At 37.4% G+C, this 12,975-nt stretch overlaps 2 protein-coding genes and 1 long non-coding RNA gene across 3 annotated transcripts; all 3 read left to right on the top strand.

The window, feature by feature from the left end:
• The first annotated feature begins 2,159 nt into the window (after positions 1 to 2,159).
• LOC109200769 (scavenger receptor cysteine-rich domain-containing group B protein-like) lies at positions 2,160 to 4,695 on the top strand. The gene is made up of 5 exons (XM_019356383.2): positions 2,160 to 3,032; positions 3,208 to 3,243; positions 3,332 to 3,523; positions 3,608 to 3,654; positions 4,565 to 4,695. Exons 1-5 carry the CDS (start codon positions 2,963 to 2,965, stop codon positions 4,649 to 4,651), a joined length of 432 nt encoding a protein of 143 aa, XP_019211928.1. The 5' UTR covers positions 2,160 to 2,962; the 3' UTR covers positions 4,652 to 4,695.
• Positions 4,696 to 8,100: 3,405 nt separating this feature from the next.
• On the top strand, positions 8,101 to 11,591 carry LOC109200773 (serpin B8-like). Its single transcript, XM_025904591.1, has 4 exons — positions 8,101 to 8,689; positions 9,765 to 9,905; positions 10,244 to 10,360; positions 11,525 to 11,591. Exons 1-4 carry the CDS (start codon positions 8,513 to 8,515, stop codon positions 11,558 to 11,560), a joined length of 471 nt encoding a protein of 156 aa, XP_025760376.1. The 5' UTR covers positions 8,101 to 8,512; the 3' UTR covers positions 11,561 to 11,591.
• LOC109200768 (uncharacterized) lies at positions 11,591 to 12,432 on the top strand. Its single transcript, XR_003217839.1, has 3 exons — positions 11,591 to 11,666; positions 12,187 to 12,264; positions 12,395 to 12,432. It is a non-coding gene; the product is annotated as an uncharacterized LOC109200768 (long non-coding RNA).
• The last annotated feature ends 543 nt before the right edge of the window (positions 12,433 to 12,975 follow it).

Genomic DNA, 12,975 nt, shown 5'->3' with positions numbered 1-12,975 from the left:
TGCACTATCTGTGCCTGTAGTAAAACCAGCTCTCAGCTACCTTCTGGTCTTTTATTACTGCTTTCTTCCTTATAGACTTTGTTCGCATTTTACTCTCATTCATCACTGGCCTGCCTCCTTCAAATGAAAAAAAAAAAATAAGTAATTATCTCTATGATAGATAGATTCTCAGAACATAATGATAGAGCATGTTGTGAGACTTCAGGTATCAGGTATGAGGAAACGGTTCTTGATTTGCTGGATTTATATCTGATTATTCTGATTTCTTCTCCAGCTTGTCCTTTGTCCTTTCCCCCTGTACTTCCTAGGTTAATCATTTACATTTATTATTTTTAGTTACTTGTTTAATTTAGCTGGTTCTCTTTCATGTTCTGGTTGTCTAGGTCTCCTCTGTGTGTCCTCCCCTGTGTTCCCTTTGTGTAGTCAGTCATGTTAGTTTCTCTCTCACTCTATCTTTGTCTCACTCTCACACTCTGAAAGATTTGGCTGGGTACTGTAAACTACAGTACGTGAAGTGCCAGACATTGTCATAGTCATTCTCTAATATCATTTGTGAGCTCTGAGTAAAGCTTTGATGTCATTGGCAACTGATAGTACAATTACATCAATGTACTTGCGCCCTCATATGCATACTCAAGTAGTTACACTGTGAGACAAACCACCTCATGCCTGTGAACTACCTGTGGAAACCAAAAAAAGATTCTTTGGCAATTTTGGCATGGCAAATATACAGAGGCAAAAGGAAAAACTAAATAACTATTCAAGAATTAAACATCTTGTTTTAGTTATGAGTGTATATTATTTAGGAACAAGTGTATCCATGAGAGCAACAACTGATGTTTCAGTCAGCTAGTTTCTCAAGAGGGAGAGGAACAGTTGGGTTTTCTGCATTACAGAATTGTCAGTTGTGATGTGTTACATAGTTAACTGTATGTATCATCAGGAGGATTGCAAATCAATTAAAAATTAAGAATTTGTCATTACAAAACAGCTCGTTAAACTTTGTAATTTGTATTTGAGCCACTAAATGATTTTTCAGAAGAAGTGTTTGTGGAGTTTCCAGCTGTTCAGTTAGCCTGTTTAATTACAGTGGACATGGCAGGATTTCCCCTCTCCATCATTAAAACTTTCATTATTAACATACTAAAGTTTCTTACATCACAGGTTAGTCGAGGAGGTTATTAAGAGACAACTTATCTGTTACACTGATAAATGAGAGTGCTTGTCTGCTTACTAAGCTCTAAACATTGGGGGGGTCAAGATCTCTTTCTAAATAAATAAATAAATCAGGGTAAATTCCCAGATGATTAAACATGCAACTATTTTGCAGGTAATACCTGAAACGAGTGAAGAAAGTCAACAGCCTATTTATGCAAGATAAGTCATAATTTTATTGTGTGGGGTGTATTTTGGTTGGGTCTGATTGTAAAGGATGAATCTAAACAGGCATGAGTGAAGCTTTGTGATAAAACACTGTTTGAGATGAAAGGCGATAGATTGCTTTGGATTTTCAGATTTCAAGGACTGCCTGCCTGCCTTGCTCTGACTGAACACCACTAAATTGTAGTGCATACAGTACAATAAAGTTTTAAATGTTTGGATTGTTAATCTAAATATTACATTATGTGTCTGTTTGTTTGACAGTAGACAAAAGAAGAAAAATCTTAATTAAGCTTGCTCTGTTGCACAATGTAATGGGCAGTCAGCTGCTGTTAGTGATACTGAAGAGTAAGAAGCATAGTAGTAAATACATTAAGAGTGATCTACACAATGCTCCAAAGTCGCACGTCAGGAGTGTTTCACTTTTTCAGTTTTCAAGCGCTCCAGAGAGGTCACGAGCATTCTCCCTTTTTAGATGACATAACTGAGTGGTTATGCATGTCTAACACAAAAAGTCAAAATTGGACAAAAGGATAATCCATCCATCCATTTATGGACACGTCTGCTGAGAAGATGATGTCTTACGATATTATATGATACGTGATTACTCTTAAATTGATTTCAAGAAGTGATTTTTTTAACTATATTTCCTACCTTCCCAATTACAAATATTTACAAACTCATTTGAAAAAAAAGTGTCAATGCTTTGTGAAATCTAAATAAAACAGAATGCAAATCAGGCAACTCTTATTTAAATAGGAAATTGATAGTCTGTCCCAGTAATAATGATTATGGGCAGAACTTTGTGCTGTCAGAAACTGAATTTGTATAAGTTAAATTCAAATTTGAATTGTTCAGATTGAATCTGAATTGTAACTTGAATAAATGCTTTTTAGAACTGAATTTGAATAAGCCTAATTTGAAGTTCAATGTATTGGTTTGAAAATTATCGTCACTAAATTGAAATTGAATTTTATATTTTGAAAATGAATTCATTTGCTTTAAAACTTTATTTTATCCTTTAAAAATGTAGCTCTTGAATAATTTCAGTTTCACTTCTCACCATTCAGTTTCAGTTCCTAAGTTCAGTTTTTTGGGATGTACATCCAGTTCCGGTTCCAGAGTAATCGAATAGAACTACGTTTTAGCGAGGTGTACAGAAGGCATTGATTAGATGCCTGAACCACCTCTGTTATAATTTGGCGTGGACAGAGACACCACACATGAAGACACAGTGGTGGGAGTCACCGCACCGAGTGCTCCGATTACACTAGACATTCGGTTTTCTTGATGCACATACATGCACACAGATGTACATAAAAAAAAAAAATCAGGTCCATGTGAAAGGGAAATATTTGTATGTATTTTTAAGCCCAGGACTGGTAAATGTGTTGTTTGAGTGCTGCAGTTTGTTTTTGGTGCTCTAAAGTTCAGAGTTGTTCAGTATTACTGCTCTGTTACTTTCATGTAAGAAAAAACGAAAGAAAGAAATCAAAAGGAGAAGTGTTTCAGAAGGATAACCAATGTGAAGTGTTTTTGTAAACCACAGGCTTTAGTTGAATTTTCTGTTCTGATAAATGACATGATGCAGCAGCCTTTCTTCTCAGTCATGGAGGGCAGAGAGAAGAGAGTGCTTCATTTCTTGATCCTCGGTAAAACAGATTTCCATAATGTTTAATGCTTTTCTTTATTGTAGAGACAGTATGAAAAAGTATTTCAGACACAGTTATCAATTTAAGTATTCATCACTTTACAACAACTTTTCTTACAGTATTTTTAGCCTGAATAACTGTTGTGATCATATTCTATGTTTTCATTTTCCCATAGTTGCTTATCTCGTGGCCTCACCTTCACCTTCTGCAGGTCAGTCTGTTCTAACCTGTCATACTTACATTTTTTTCAGTTTAAAGGCTTTTTTGCAATATAGTTCATATTGTCTTTTTCCACATAGGTCAGATCAGATTAGCTGGATCTGGGTCCACTCGGTGCTCTGGAAGAGTTGAAATCTATAACTCTTTACGTCACTCCTGGGGAACAGTCTGTGATGATGGCTGGTGGGACTTAAAAGATGCTGAGGTGGTCTGTAGAGAGTTGGGCTGTGGGATAGCGCTGCAGACCCAGTGGTCTAATCATTTTGATCAAGGTAGAGTAAATGCCTTCCGCAGTATGTGGGCTGTTCAGGAAGTGAAACTTCTCTAGATAATTGTTTTTACGCCACCCCACTTAGTTACAATTACTGTAACCATGGTCAGGATGCTGGCGTCGTCTGTTCAGGTAAGAAACTTTTGCATGAAGTATATGGTTTTATCACTTCATAATAACTTTTTTTTGTGTACTAATCAATACTTAGATTCTGGTTTCTTTTATTCCATCATATTTTACTTTCCCAGTTATGAAAAGATGTTCAAATGTCTTGTTTTACTACACTTTGTCTTCTGAACATGTCTGCAGTTTAGTGCATATTTAACTAGATAACATCTCATTTGGATCATTGAAATATATTATTTTAACCAATTAAGTTTCTTAGTTAAACATTTTTAAACAGTGTTGTCCAGTAAAAAAAAATGAAAATACATATCTTTAAAGGCAATTTCATCTAATTCAATTTGGGCACACAGCAACTTCCACTTCAGAGGGAATTAAACACACCAAATTTAATGATGTTACTATGAAGGCCTGTAAATAACTCCTCATTTAAATGCCACTTAAAGACTGATTTAAAGACTTCTTCTTCAAAAAAAATAATCATCATTTCATCCCAAAGATCCTAAAAATATGTGGTGTTAAAATTGGACATCCCCCCCCAATTGTCCAGAGAGAAACCAAGTAGTAGCAGTGTATTGGAGAAGAGAAGGAGGCAGTACAGATTATTGTGGTATTCAGGGGTGAGCACACCTCCCTCATGTTTCTCTATGTATACATCAGAAGTTGGAGGTAGTGTAACCAGCACTAACAGTCCTGCACATAACTGCCAGCAGACACTAAATCAGATATAGCATGAAAAGAAAGAAGTGGGCTGGTAGTCAGCTGCAGAGTGGTTTTCAAATAGGACTCCTTAAATAAGATTTGCCATCTGGATGTATAAAATGGTATCAGCTAAGCTATCAGCCAGTACAACAGGCACTAAGATATCTGATCTTAACTTGACTGTGTCCTGTCTTATGTAAAACTACATCATTTTTAGAAACCCTCCCAGAGCCCACCATCTCCTTGTACAGTAATGAGGTCACCTGGGGTCAGGCATCAGCATCACTTGCTCAGTCTCAGATAAGTTCTCAGGTGGAACTTTATCCTCCAGAAGACTTCAGGCTCATTCAGTCAGAGTCAAAATCCTCTACGAGCTCTGTTACATTCAACCTTCATAATGTGAACTTCGATCATGATGGACTGTACCAGTGTCAGTACATGAAAACAAGTCAAAGGTTCAACTCTTCCTCTGTTAGACTCTCTGTTACTGGTAAGAAGAAAATCCACTTTGCCAAGTTCTTTGTTTCATTCTCTTCTTTCAATAATAGAATCAGTAACCTGGTGAGATAATGCTTTCATATGTTGATATTTTTCAGTGAGTTTTCCAAAACCCAGTATCTCCATTTGCCCTGTTGGTGAGGTGACCTGGGGTCAGACTGTTGAAATCACATGTTCAGTCTCAACTCAGGTTTTAGGTGGATCGTTCACTCTGAGTCAAATTCAGGGTTCATTCACGAGGAGCCAAACCTCCAACACAAACTCTGCTACCTTCAATATTCCTAACGTGGACTTGATAACGAGGATTGTACCAGTGTCAGTATAAGAAAAGAGGCTCACGTCGTGAATTTAGCTCCCATTAAGTGATTCAGTCAGACTCTCTGTTACTGGTAAGAAAAACAAATCATTTTTATCATAGATCCTTGGTTTTGTTAAACTGTAACAAAGTTATTGAAAGAGTTTTCAATCGTAGTTTTAAACATATTTAATTGTTGTATATAATAACAATGTATTAAAGGCTGAATCTGTAACTCTATAGTTTTTATTAACTTTGTTTATCTTCCATTTTCACTAAATGCTCTCAATGCTCCCACTGTAGCAAGGAGCAAGCAGACAGCATTAGAAGTTAGTTTTGAAGACTGTGGAGCGTTTAGCAACAAAAGAATCAAATCTGAAGTTTGCAAAGATCTAAAAGAGTGAATAGTTCACTCTTTCATTCATCAAATCACAAGAAACATAACAAAAAAATGTTAATGCTGCACCATAACTGCTGAATGTGTAAACAAGAAACTAAGTGTTGTTTGATTCTGCTCCCTTCTTAATCCTGGTACCTTTTATTCCCCAGTGAGACTGCAGACACCCAGCATCTCCCTGACCTCTCCTAGTGCAGGTCTGGTCTGGGGTCCTGAAGGTGCAGAGATCACCAGGGTTACAGTTTGTCCTCACCTGCTCCGTTAACTCCAGATTTTCCAGTGGACGTTTCTTTCTCATCTTCTCTGACTCCAACATCACAGACAGCAAGCCAGCAGTCAACAACTCAGCCTCCTTTAGTTTCCCTGTAGCTGAGTATGAACACCAAGGCAACTACAGCTGTGTGTATGAAGTCACAGTGTCCACACAGACATTCAATTCTACTGCAACAGCACCCATTACTGTCATCATTAAATGTAAGTATAGTATTAAATTTATGTGGGTGCTCCAGCTCCCTCTAACAGTCCAAATATATGCATGTATACTACATACATATACTACTGTAAATTCATCTAGTGACCTGTCTGTAGTGTGTCTTGATAGGAAATAGTAAGTGCCAATAATTCATGCAGAGCCACTCTCTATCTTGCATATTTGACAAAAATCTTTTCTCTCTTAGTTCCTTGGATGCTGATGGTCTCAACTGTAGTTCGTGTGGTCCTGTTGCTCCTGCTGGTCTTATTGGTGGTCTTACTGGTGCTCAGGAGAAGGAGACAAACACAGCAGGCCCACATCCACACCACAGGTCAGTGCTCACCAGAACAAACAATATATTAGATAAACAGCAGCTTTGTTTTGATCATTACGTCCAGAAAAATCTCCTTTGCTGTGTTTCAGTGACTCTAAAAACCTGTAATGAAGAAGATGACGTCAGTGATAAGAGAGAGGATCTATATGAATGTTGAGACAGTGAACATGTATTGTGATGAATTATTATTGCTGTTGCATTTTAGCCAGTCATAAATACGGAGGAAAAAAACAACATTTGAACCTATTACAGATTACACATTTGGAATTTTTGTCTCATAATACTGCCTGATAAACTTCAGTGAATATAGTCCAATATTATGTAGCACAATATAGTACGTTTGGTAACTGATTTTTTTGTGTCTGTAAAATGACAGTGAAATGTGTTATTTGTAATTGTGTGATACTTTAACCCAGGTGTGTCAAGTCCATAAAGAGTCAATGGGGAAATAAAAATCACATCAATGGCATATGTAGTCTGTCAGCATGCTTTCATTTCATTAAAAATTAGATGCCTTGTGCATCATTTCCAGTCTACTCTAAATGAAACCAAAATCAACAGAAGGATTTTAGCAAGTAAGTCAAATAATATCACAGCCTTGTTGCAGATAAGGCTCTCATATAACAAACTCATATCAACCTGCGTTTAGAGCCTGAATTTGTGATCTACTGCCCGTATAAACAAGTACATCATGATGTAAAAGAAAGTTTAGTTTTGTTCTTTCACATATAGCTACAGGTTTTAGCTAGCCCGTGACAACTTGAAAATAATGTATGTAAGATACTTTCTTTTTTTAAAGTAAAGATTTTTTGTCATGTAATTACCTGAATTATACACACTAAGCCCTCTGGTATGCAGTACGGTATAAATAGAAAAAGGAAAAAATAAACTAGTTGCACATAATGAAGGAAACTTGCCTTTATAGTTCCATCACTTTGGCACCGTTGTTAAGAATCATAGCTCACTGTTGTTGAGCTTCCTCTTCAGTTTAGCAACTTTGTGAGCAGATTACAACTGTTTCAAGTCAAACTGCCACAGTTGCTATACCCTCTATAAAATGTCAGTGTAGATGAGTTGGTGAAATTATAGTTCAAAATTGTTTTTAGTTAAAAGGAATTTCTCTTTTAGCACATAAACACAGTGTGGTGAGAAGTATAAGGACGTTGAAAAGATGGTTCAGAAAGCTGCATTTGGTCAGATAGACAACAAACTCAAAAAAGTTAGCTTGATTTGTACAAAATGAAATTGCTTAGTGTTAACTTTTGTGTTGGACGCTGTTAGTTTGTTAGGTGTGGAGATGATGTAGAGGTTCACCTGTATGTTTATACTCTATCTATCTATACCACCTGGGAACTAGCTTTGGAAACCCAAACGTTTCTTTCATTTTAAAAATATAACGAGAGAAATAAAGTAAAGTTAACTCACTGTAATTGGTTTTAACCATTTTAACATATTTTTTTTTAAACACAAAGATTAGCAGTAATACACTGAACCATGGAAAGCATTCTTGTATTTATTTATGTATTTATTTTGTCTGTGTGGCTGTAAAGAAAATGAAAAGTGCAGTTCAGTTCTTAGTGAGAACAAAATGTGCCAGCAACTGGCATTGCCCTTAATGCTGTTTTGGGCTTGTAGCAGCATGCTTCAATACAAACCACTCTGATTGTTGAGCATGAAGAGGCTGGAGCCTATCCCAGCTACAATGACAATACTTCCCAAAGACATTTAGGTCATGTGGGCCCCCCATCCCGGGTAAAAAACAAACAAACAGCAAAAACGCTTCAAGCAGAAGCCAGAAAAATTCCTCACCATCTGAAGATGAAAGAAAAGTGCGTGTCGCTAAGTCAAGTAACTTTATTCAGTTTTTCCAAATGTACTATATGCTATATTTACATTTCTGTTTGTAACTGTAATCCTATTATACTGTAGATTTTTTTCCATGTGCACTCAAAGAGTAATGCTAACCCTTTCAGCACTTATCTGGAAGCTTTGTGACTAAATCTACATACACACCATGTAGGATATCATTTGAAACAAAAACCCTGAATAACAGCCATTATAGTTTTTGTAGTTTTTAGGTAAAGTGAACCTCAGTTAGATTTAATTAATCTTGCTTGGTGCATTAAACAACTCACTGCCCCCTTTCTGCAACCCCCGCCCCCAGAAACAATGGGCTCTGCAATCTCTCTGTCAGAGGCCAACAGTGCCTTCTCTCTGGCTTTGTTCAAACAGCTGAGCAACAACAACAAGACGGGAAACATCTTTTTCTCCCCGTTCAGCATCTCTTCAGCCCTGGCTATGGTGATGCTGGGGGCCAGAGGCAACACAGCCACACAGATGTCAGAGGTACGGTACACACGCTCACACACAAACACTAAAATTATAGTGCAGAATAGTTATTGTAGTGGTACTCATTTAACACATGCAGGATGCTCTGGTGTTAATTTGAGCAGCTGCTGGAAACCACTGTGACCATTATAACTGTATAAATGACCCTGACTTGTCTCCAGTGTATCAGTGTGATATTATTATAGTCTGAAACCTAATGTGAGCGACTGAGCTGGTTAGACATGAGGGCACAGGGAGTCATACAAAAGTGATGATATTGGACCCTAAAAAGAAGCTAAATGAACTAAACTCAAGTCAACATGACAACATAAATGAGCAAAGTAACTCCAGAGTAATGTGGAAAAATAAACTGAGACTGAAACCAAACCAGTTTTCTGAGATTTATTGACAGAAAGTTAAAATCTTTCCAACGGGATCAATGCTGCACAAACAGTCTTCCTACTAACTTTGAGAAATACACAAATAATAACAGCTCCATTGTGTGGATACAGTCTTTGTCTGTTCATCTGTAGGAAGCTGAGTTACCACAGTCATGTAGGGACCAGCCTGATATGAATGAAGACACAAAGTGAGCTTGAATACAGCTTACAATTTGTTGTTTTTCCCCATTTTCACACACTCAGAAAGTTTTAAAAGAAGGTTACAGTTACATACTGTTACTACAAAGAGGTTAGGAGAGTGAAACACATACTAAGAAAACCTTGTCGATCAATAAAATTAATTTCACTTTTGTTTGTTGAGAAACTAAAGTGATTTCTGTGTCTCCTTTAGGCTGTGACAAAGTAAGGTCTGTCTTTTGTTATTTGTGCCTTTTATTGGATAGTGAAGATGGAAACGCAGGGCTGTTGTGAGCACTTATTGCCGATGTCAGGCTAAGTGAATCCAGATAACAGAAAGGTTCCCTGGGTATGTTGAAGAAGTTGGGCACTCAGAGGAAACAAACGCTAACAAATGATCTAACAACAAAGAAAGAAATCAAAAGTTAGTTTGATTTCTTTCTTTCTTGTTAGATCCAGTCCAGTATTTTCCTTCTGAGTCCTTCTTTGAATCCACTAATGTGTTTTGTCCACAGTGCTTGCAAACTGGGGATTGTTGGGGTGATGTTCACAGCAGCTTTGCCAAACTTCTCACTGAACTCAACAGGACAGATGCTCGATTTACCTTCACTGTTGCTAACAGACTGTACAGAGAGAAGTCCTGCCCCTTTACTCAGGTCTGTTTCTTCTTCTTATGTAGAGTGTGATTCTTCATGAGCTCGTGTGTTTTGGAGTCAATGAGAGGCAGAGACAGAAATGCTGTGAGTTCTGTAGAGAAGGATGATGAGAGCAGCAGGTCAACATGTAAGCAAGTAAAGTAGAAACTCTCATTGTACTCCTCTGGCTCCTCAATGGTTCTGACTGACCAGAATCTGTAGTGTGTTACTCATATGAGGCATGTGTGATCATGTGATTATAACTGTGTTTTCTTAATATGCCAGCCTGAAGTAAATCAGAATCAGTGATGTCAGAGACTTTGCTGGAGTCAATTTAAATGTGTCGTCTGTGGTTTCAGGAATTCTTAATACAAGCAAGAAACATTACAGCACAGAGCTGGAGTCTGTGGACTTCAAGACCAGGTCTGAAGAGGTCAGGATTGATGTCAACAACTGGGTGCAGCAACACACACCAGGTGGATCACATTTACACATGTACACACAATCACTTCATCTAATGTCCAGTTCAAGTTCACATGTTTTTCATAAGCAGGACTCACTGCTCCTGCTAGTCCCTCTAAGGGGAGGAGTGTGCACCTGTAAGGATACCATGAAAATACTGAATACATGTTTTTTTTTCCTTCTGGTGTTCAGAAGTGATGGTAGATGTACTTAAGATAGTTTTAAAGAGTGAAAAAGCTTTACAGACCTATGACCAGGGTTTGTCAAAGGGCTCCTTCCACCGTTATTCCTGATTTAACCCACAGTGGTCAAGCTGTTTCAGCAGTGATCTCTGGATCCCAGAACCACCTTCCTCAGTGTCTGTACAGTCCTCTGTTTACTTGTTTCTTTTCAGCCAACCCACTCACTGCTGCTTCTCATATATTTTTAATCTTCTTGTTTATGTATCTTCATTTGATATTTTATCTCAAGTCGTCCTGTCCCAATGTCTTAGGTCAATATGAGTTTAGGCAGTTGAGTTTAATGAGTTCTGTGAAAGTTGGACTACAGCACAGCTTAAAATACCATCAGATTTTAATATTAACTCTTTCCTTTCTATGAAAAGCATTTTTGGCTCCCTGCCTGTTTGTGCTGGCATAGCATTAATGGTAGTCTCATTCACTTCCAAGGTGGCTGCCAGGCACCAGAATACTTGTTTACATCCAGATACAGATGTGTTGACCTTGACTGAAAGCTAAGCTCAAGTATATGCAGAGCATTGAGGGTGTGTATGAAGGAATTTATAGAGAGGAGCGCCATCTTGTGGAACAGCACATGAATGTAACTTTACCTGCTTACCTCGTTTATCTTATCTCGTGTAGAAAAAGCAGAATTTGAAGTACTTCAATAATGAGTTGTTACATGTGTGCTGTAGTGATTAGCCAGAATTGCTCTGCATCCTTACTTGTTCTAAATATTCACATGTTGTGCTGATGAATAATATCTTCAGGTTCACCAATAGTCAGAGAATATACTTCGATTAAACAGCATTTGTAAAACTCATCATGTTTCTCTAGCCTACAAAGGCTGAAAGAGTGTGGGGTCCATCATGTTTTCATAGATTTGTGGATGAAAACTTTGCTGCAGTCTTGGAGGCTTTACTTCTCAATGTTTACATTTGGTTTTACTTTGTTCACCAGGTAACATCACAGAGGTGGTGGATGAAGATGATTTGAATGAACTGACCAGGCTGGTGTTGTTCACTGCACCCACTTCAGAGGCAGCTGGATTAAAGATTTCTCGTGGTCTGAAACTTATGATGCTCAATTTTGGCTCAAGAAGGTAAAGTGCTCATAAAACAGAACACTGACTATGAACTATAACCTTGTAAGTCTATATACCATTGCAGTTGTGGTTGGTCAACATGGACAGTTTCAAATCATGAGCAAATATACAAGTAATATCTGTGAGCCGAAGCTCAGATTTCAGACTGCTCTAAGGATCGGTTTCAGTTTTTCTGCTCTTACCTCTGCGTGAGATGTCAGATATTGGCCCCTCTGCCTCTGTTAAAGAGGGACAGCCAATCAAAATGGCCTCAAGAGGGAGGAGCTTTAAAGATGAGGAGCTAAATTATTAATGTGAGACTGCATTAAGGCCAGTGTGAGATAAAGTACTTTAATAAAAGTCATGAGAATACATCTGTGACTGGGAATAAGTATTCATGACACACAGCTTCAAAGGCAAATTTTTGTCTCTTTCATTTTCAGAGTCATTTAATTCACTTTTGCATCCAAGAAATATTTCAATGAATATATTAAAAAAATGTTTTTTTTAGGCCAAATGTAATTTCTTTTGTCTTCAGAATGACTCAAAGGCTGTGAAGATGATGAAACAGGAAGAAGACTTTGCGTGTACCTTCATCGAAGAAGCAAACTGCAAAGTAACCATCATATTTATCATATTGATATAAATCACTGCATAATCAGATTTCACTGAGAGACTGAGTGATTGCAATGTATGTGTATCAGTAGATTTATGTGCAGTAATGTTTGACACCCTCTGCTGGACAGATTCTAGAGATGCCTTACAGCGGGGAGGAAGTGAGCATGCTCATCTTTTTACCTGCAGAGATCGAGGATGATACAACAGGACTGGAGAAGGTAGAACACTTACACACTCGGGATGTTCCTGGTGACTCATTTCTTAGTCAACTACATAAAGAAAAAAAACTCAGACTAACCGAAAATGTCTAAAACTGACAAACACCCAGATATTAAGTGAAATTTGAAAACTGCTTGACGTCAAAAACTGTGTAAACAAAGTGATTTGAAACTTTTAATGACATTCTTGAATGAATCATGCTGCTTAACTGTGCAGGATCTCACATCGCACATTTACACTACACGTTATCCTTCAAACGGACGACAAAAGAAAACATTTGAAATATATAACTATGATATGAAAACATGTTTCTACTAAAGATGCTCATTCATTACTGAAATATGAAAAGTAACAACTGAAAAATGAATAAACTGCGGCTGAAAAGTGTGGCACATTGTGCCATCATTATGTATGATGGATGTCGTTTGAGAATTCATGACAATCACTTCAATAAAAGTTTAAATTTAAAATATGAAAACAATAATCATCC

This window comes from Oreochromis niloticus, unplaced genomic scaffold (assembly GCF_001858045.2).
Source record: "Oreochromis niloticus isolate F11D_XX unplaced genomic scaffold, O_niloticus_UMD_NMBU tig00002599_pilon, whole genome shotgun sequence".
NCBI lineage: Eukaryota > Metazoa > Chordata > Actinopteri > Cichliformes > Cichlidae > Oreochromis > Oreochromis niloticus.
Note: the sequence above shows the minus strand (reverse complement) of the source record. Positions and strands in the feature narration are given on the sequence as shown.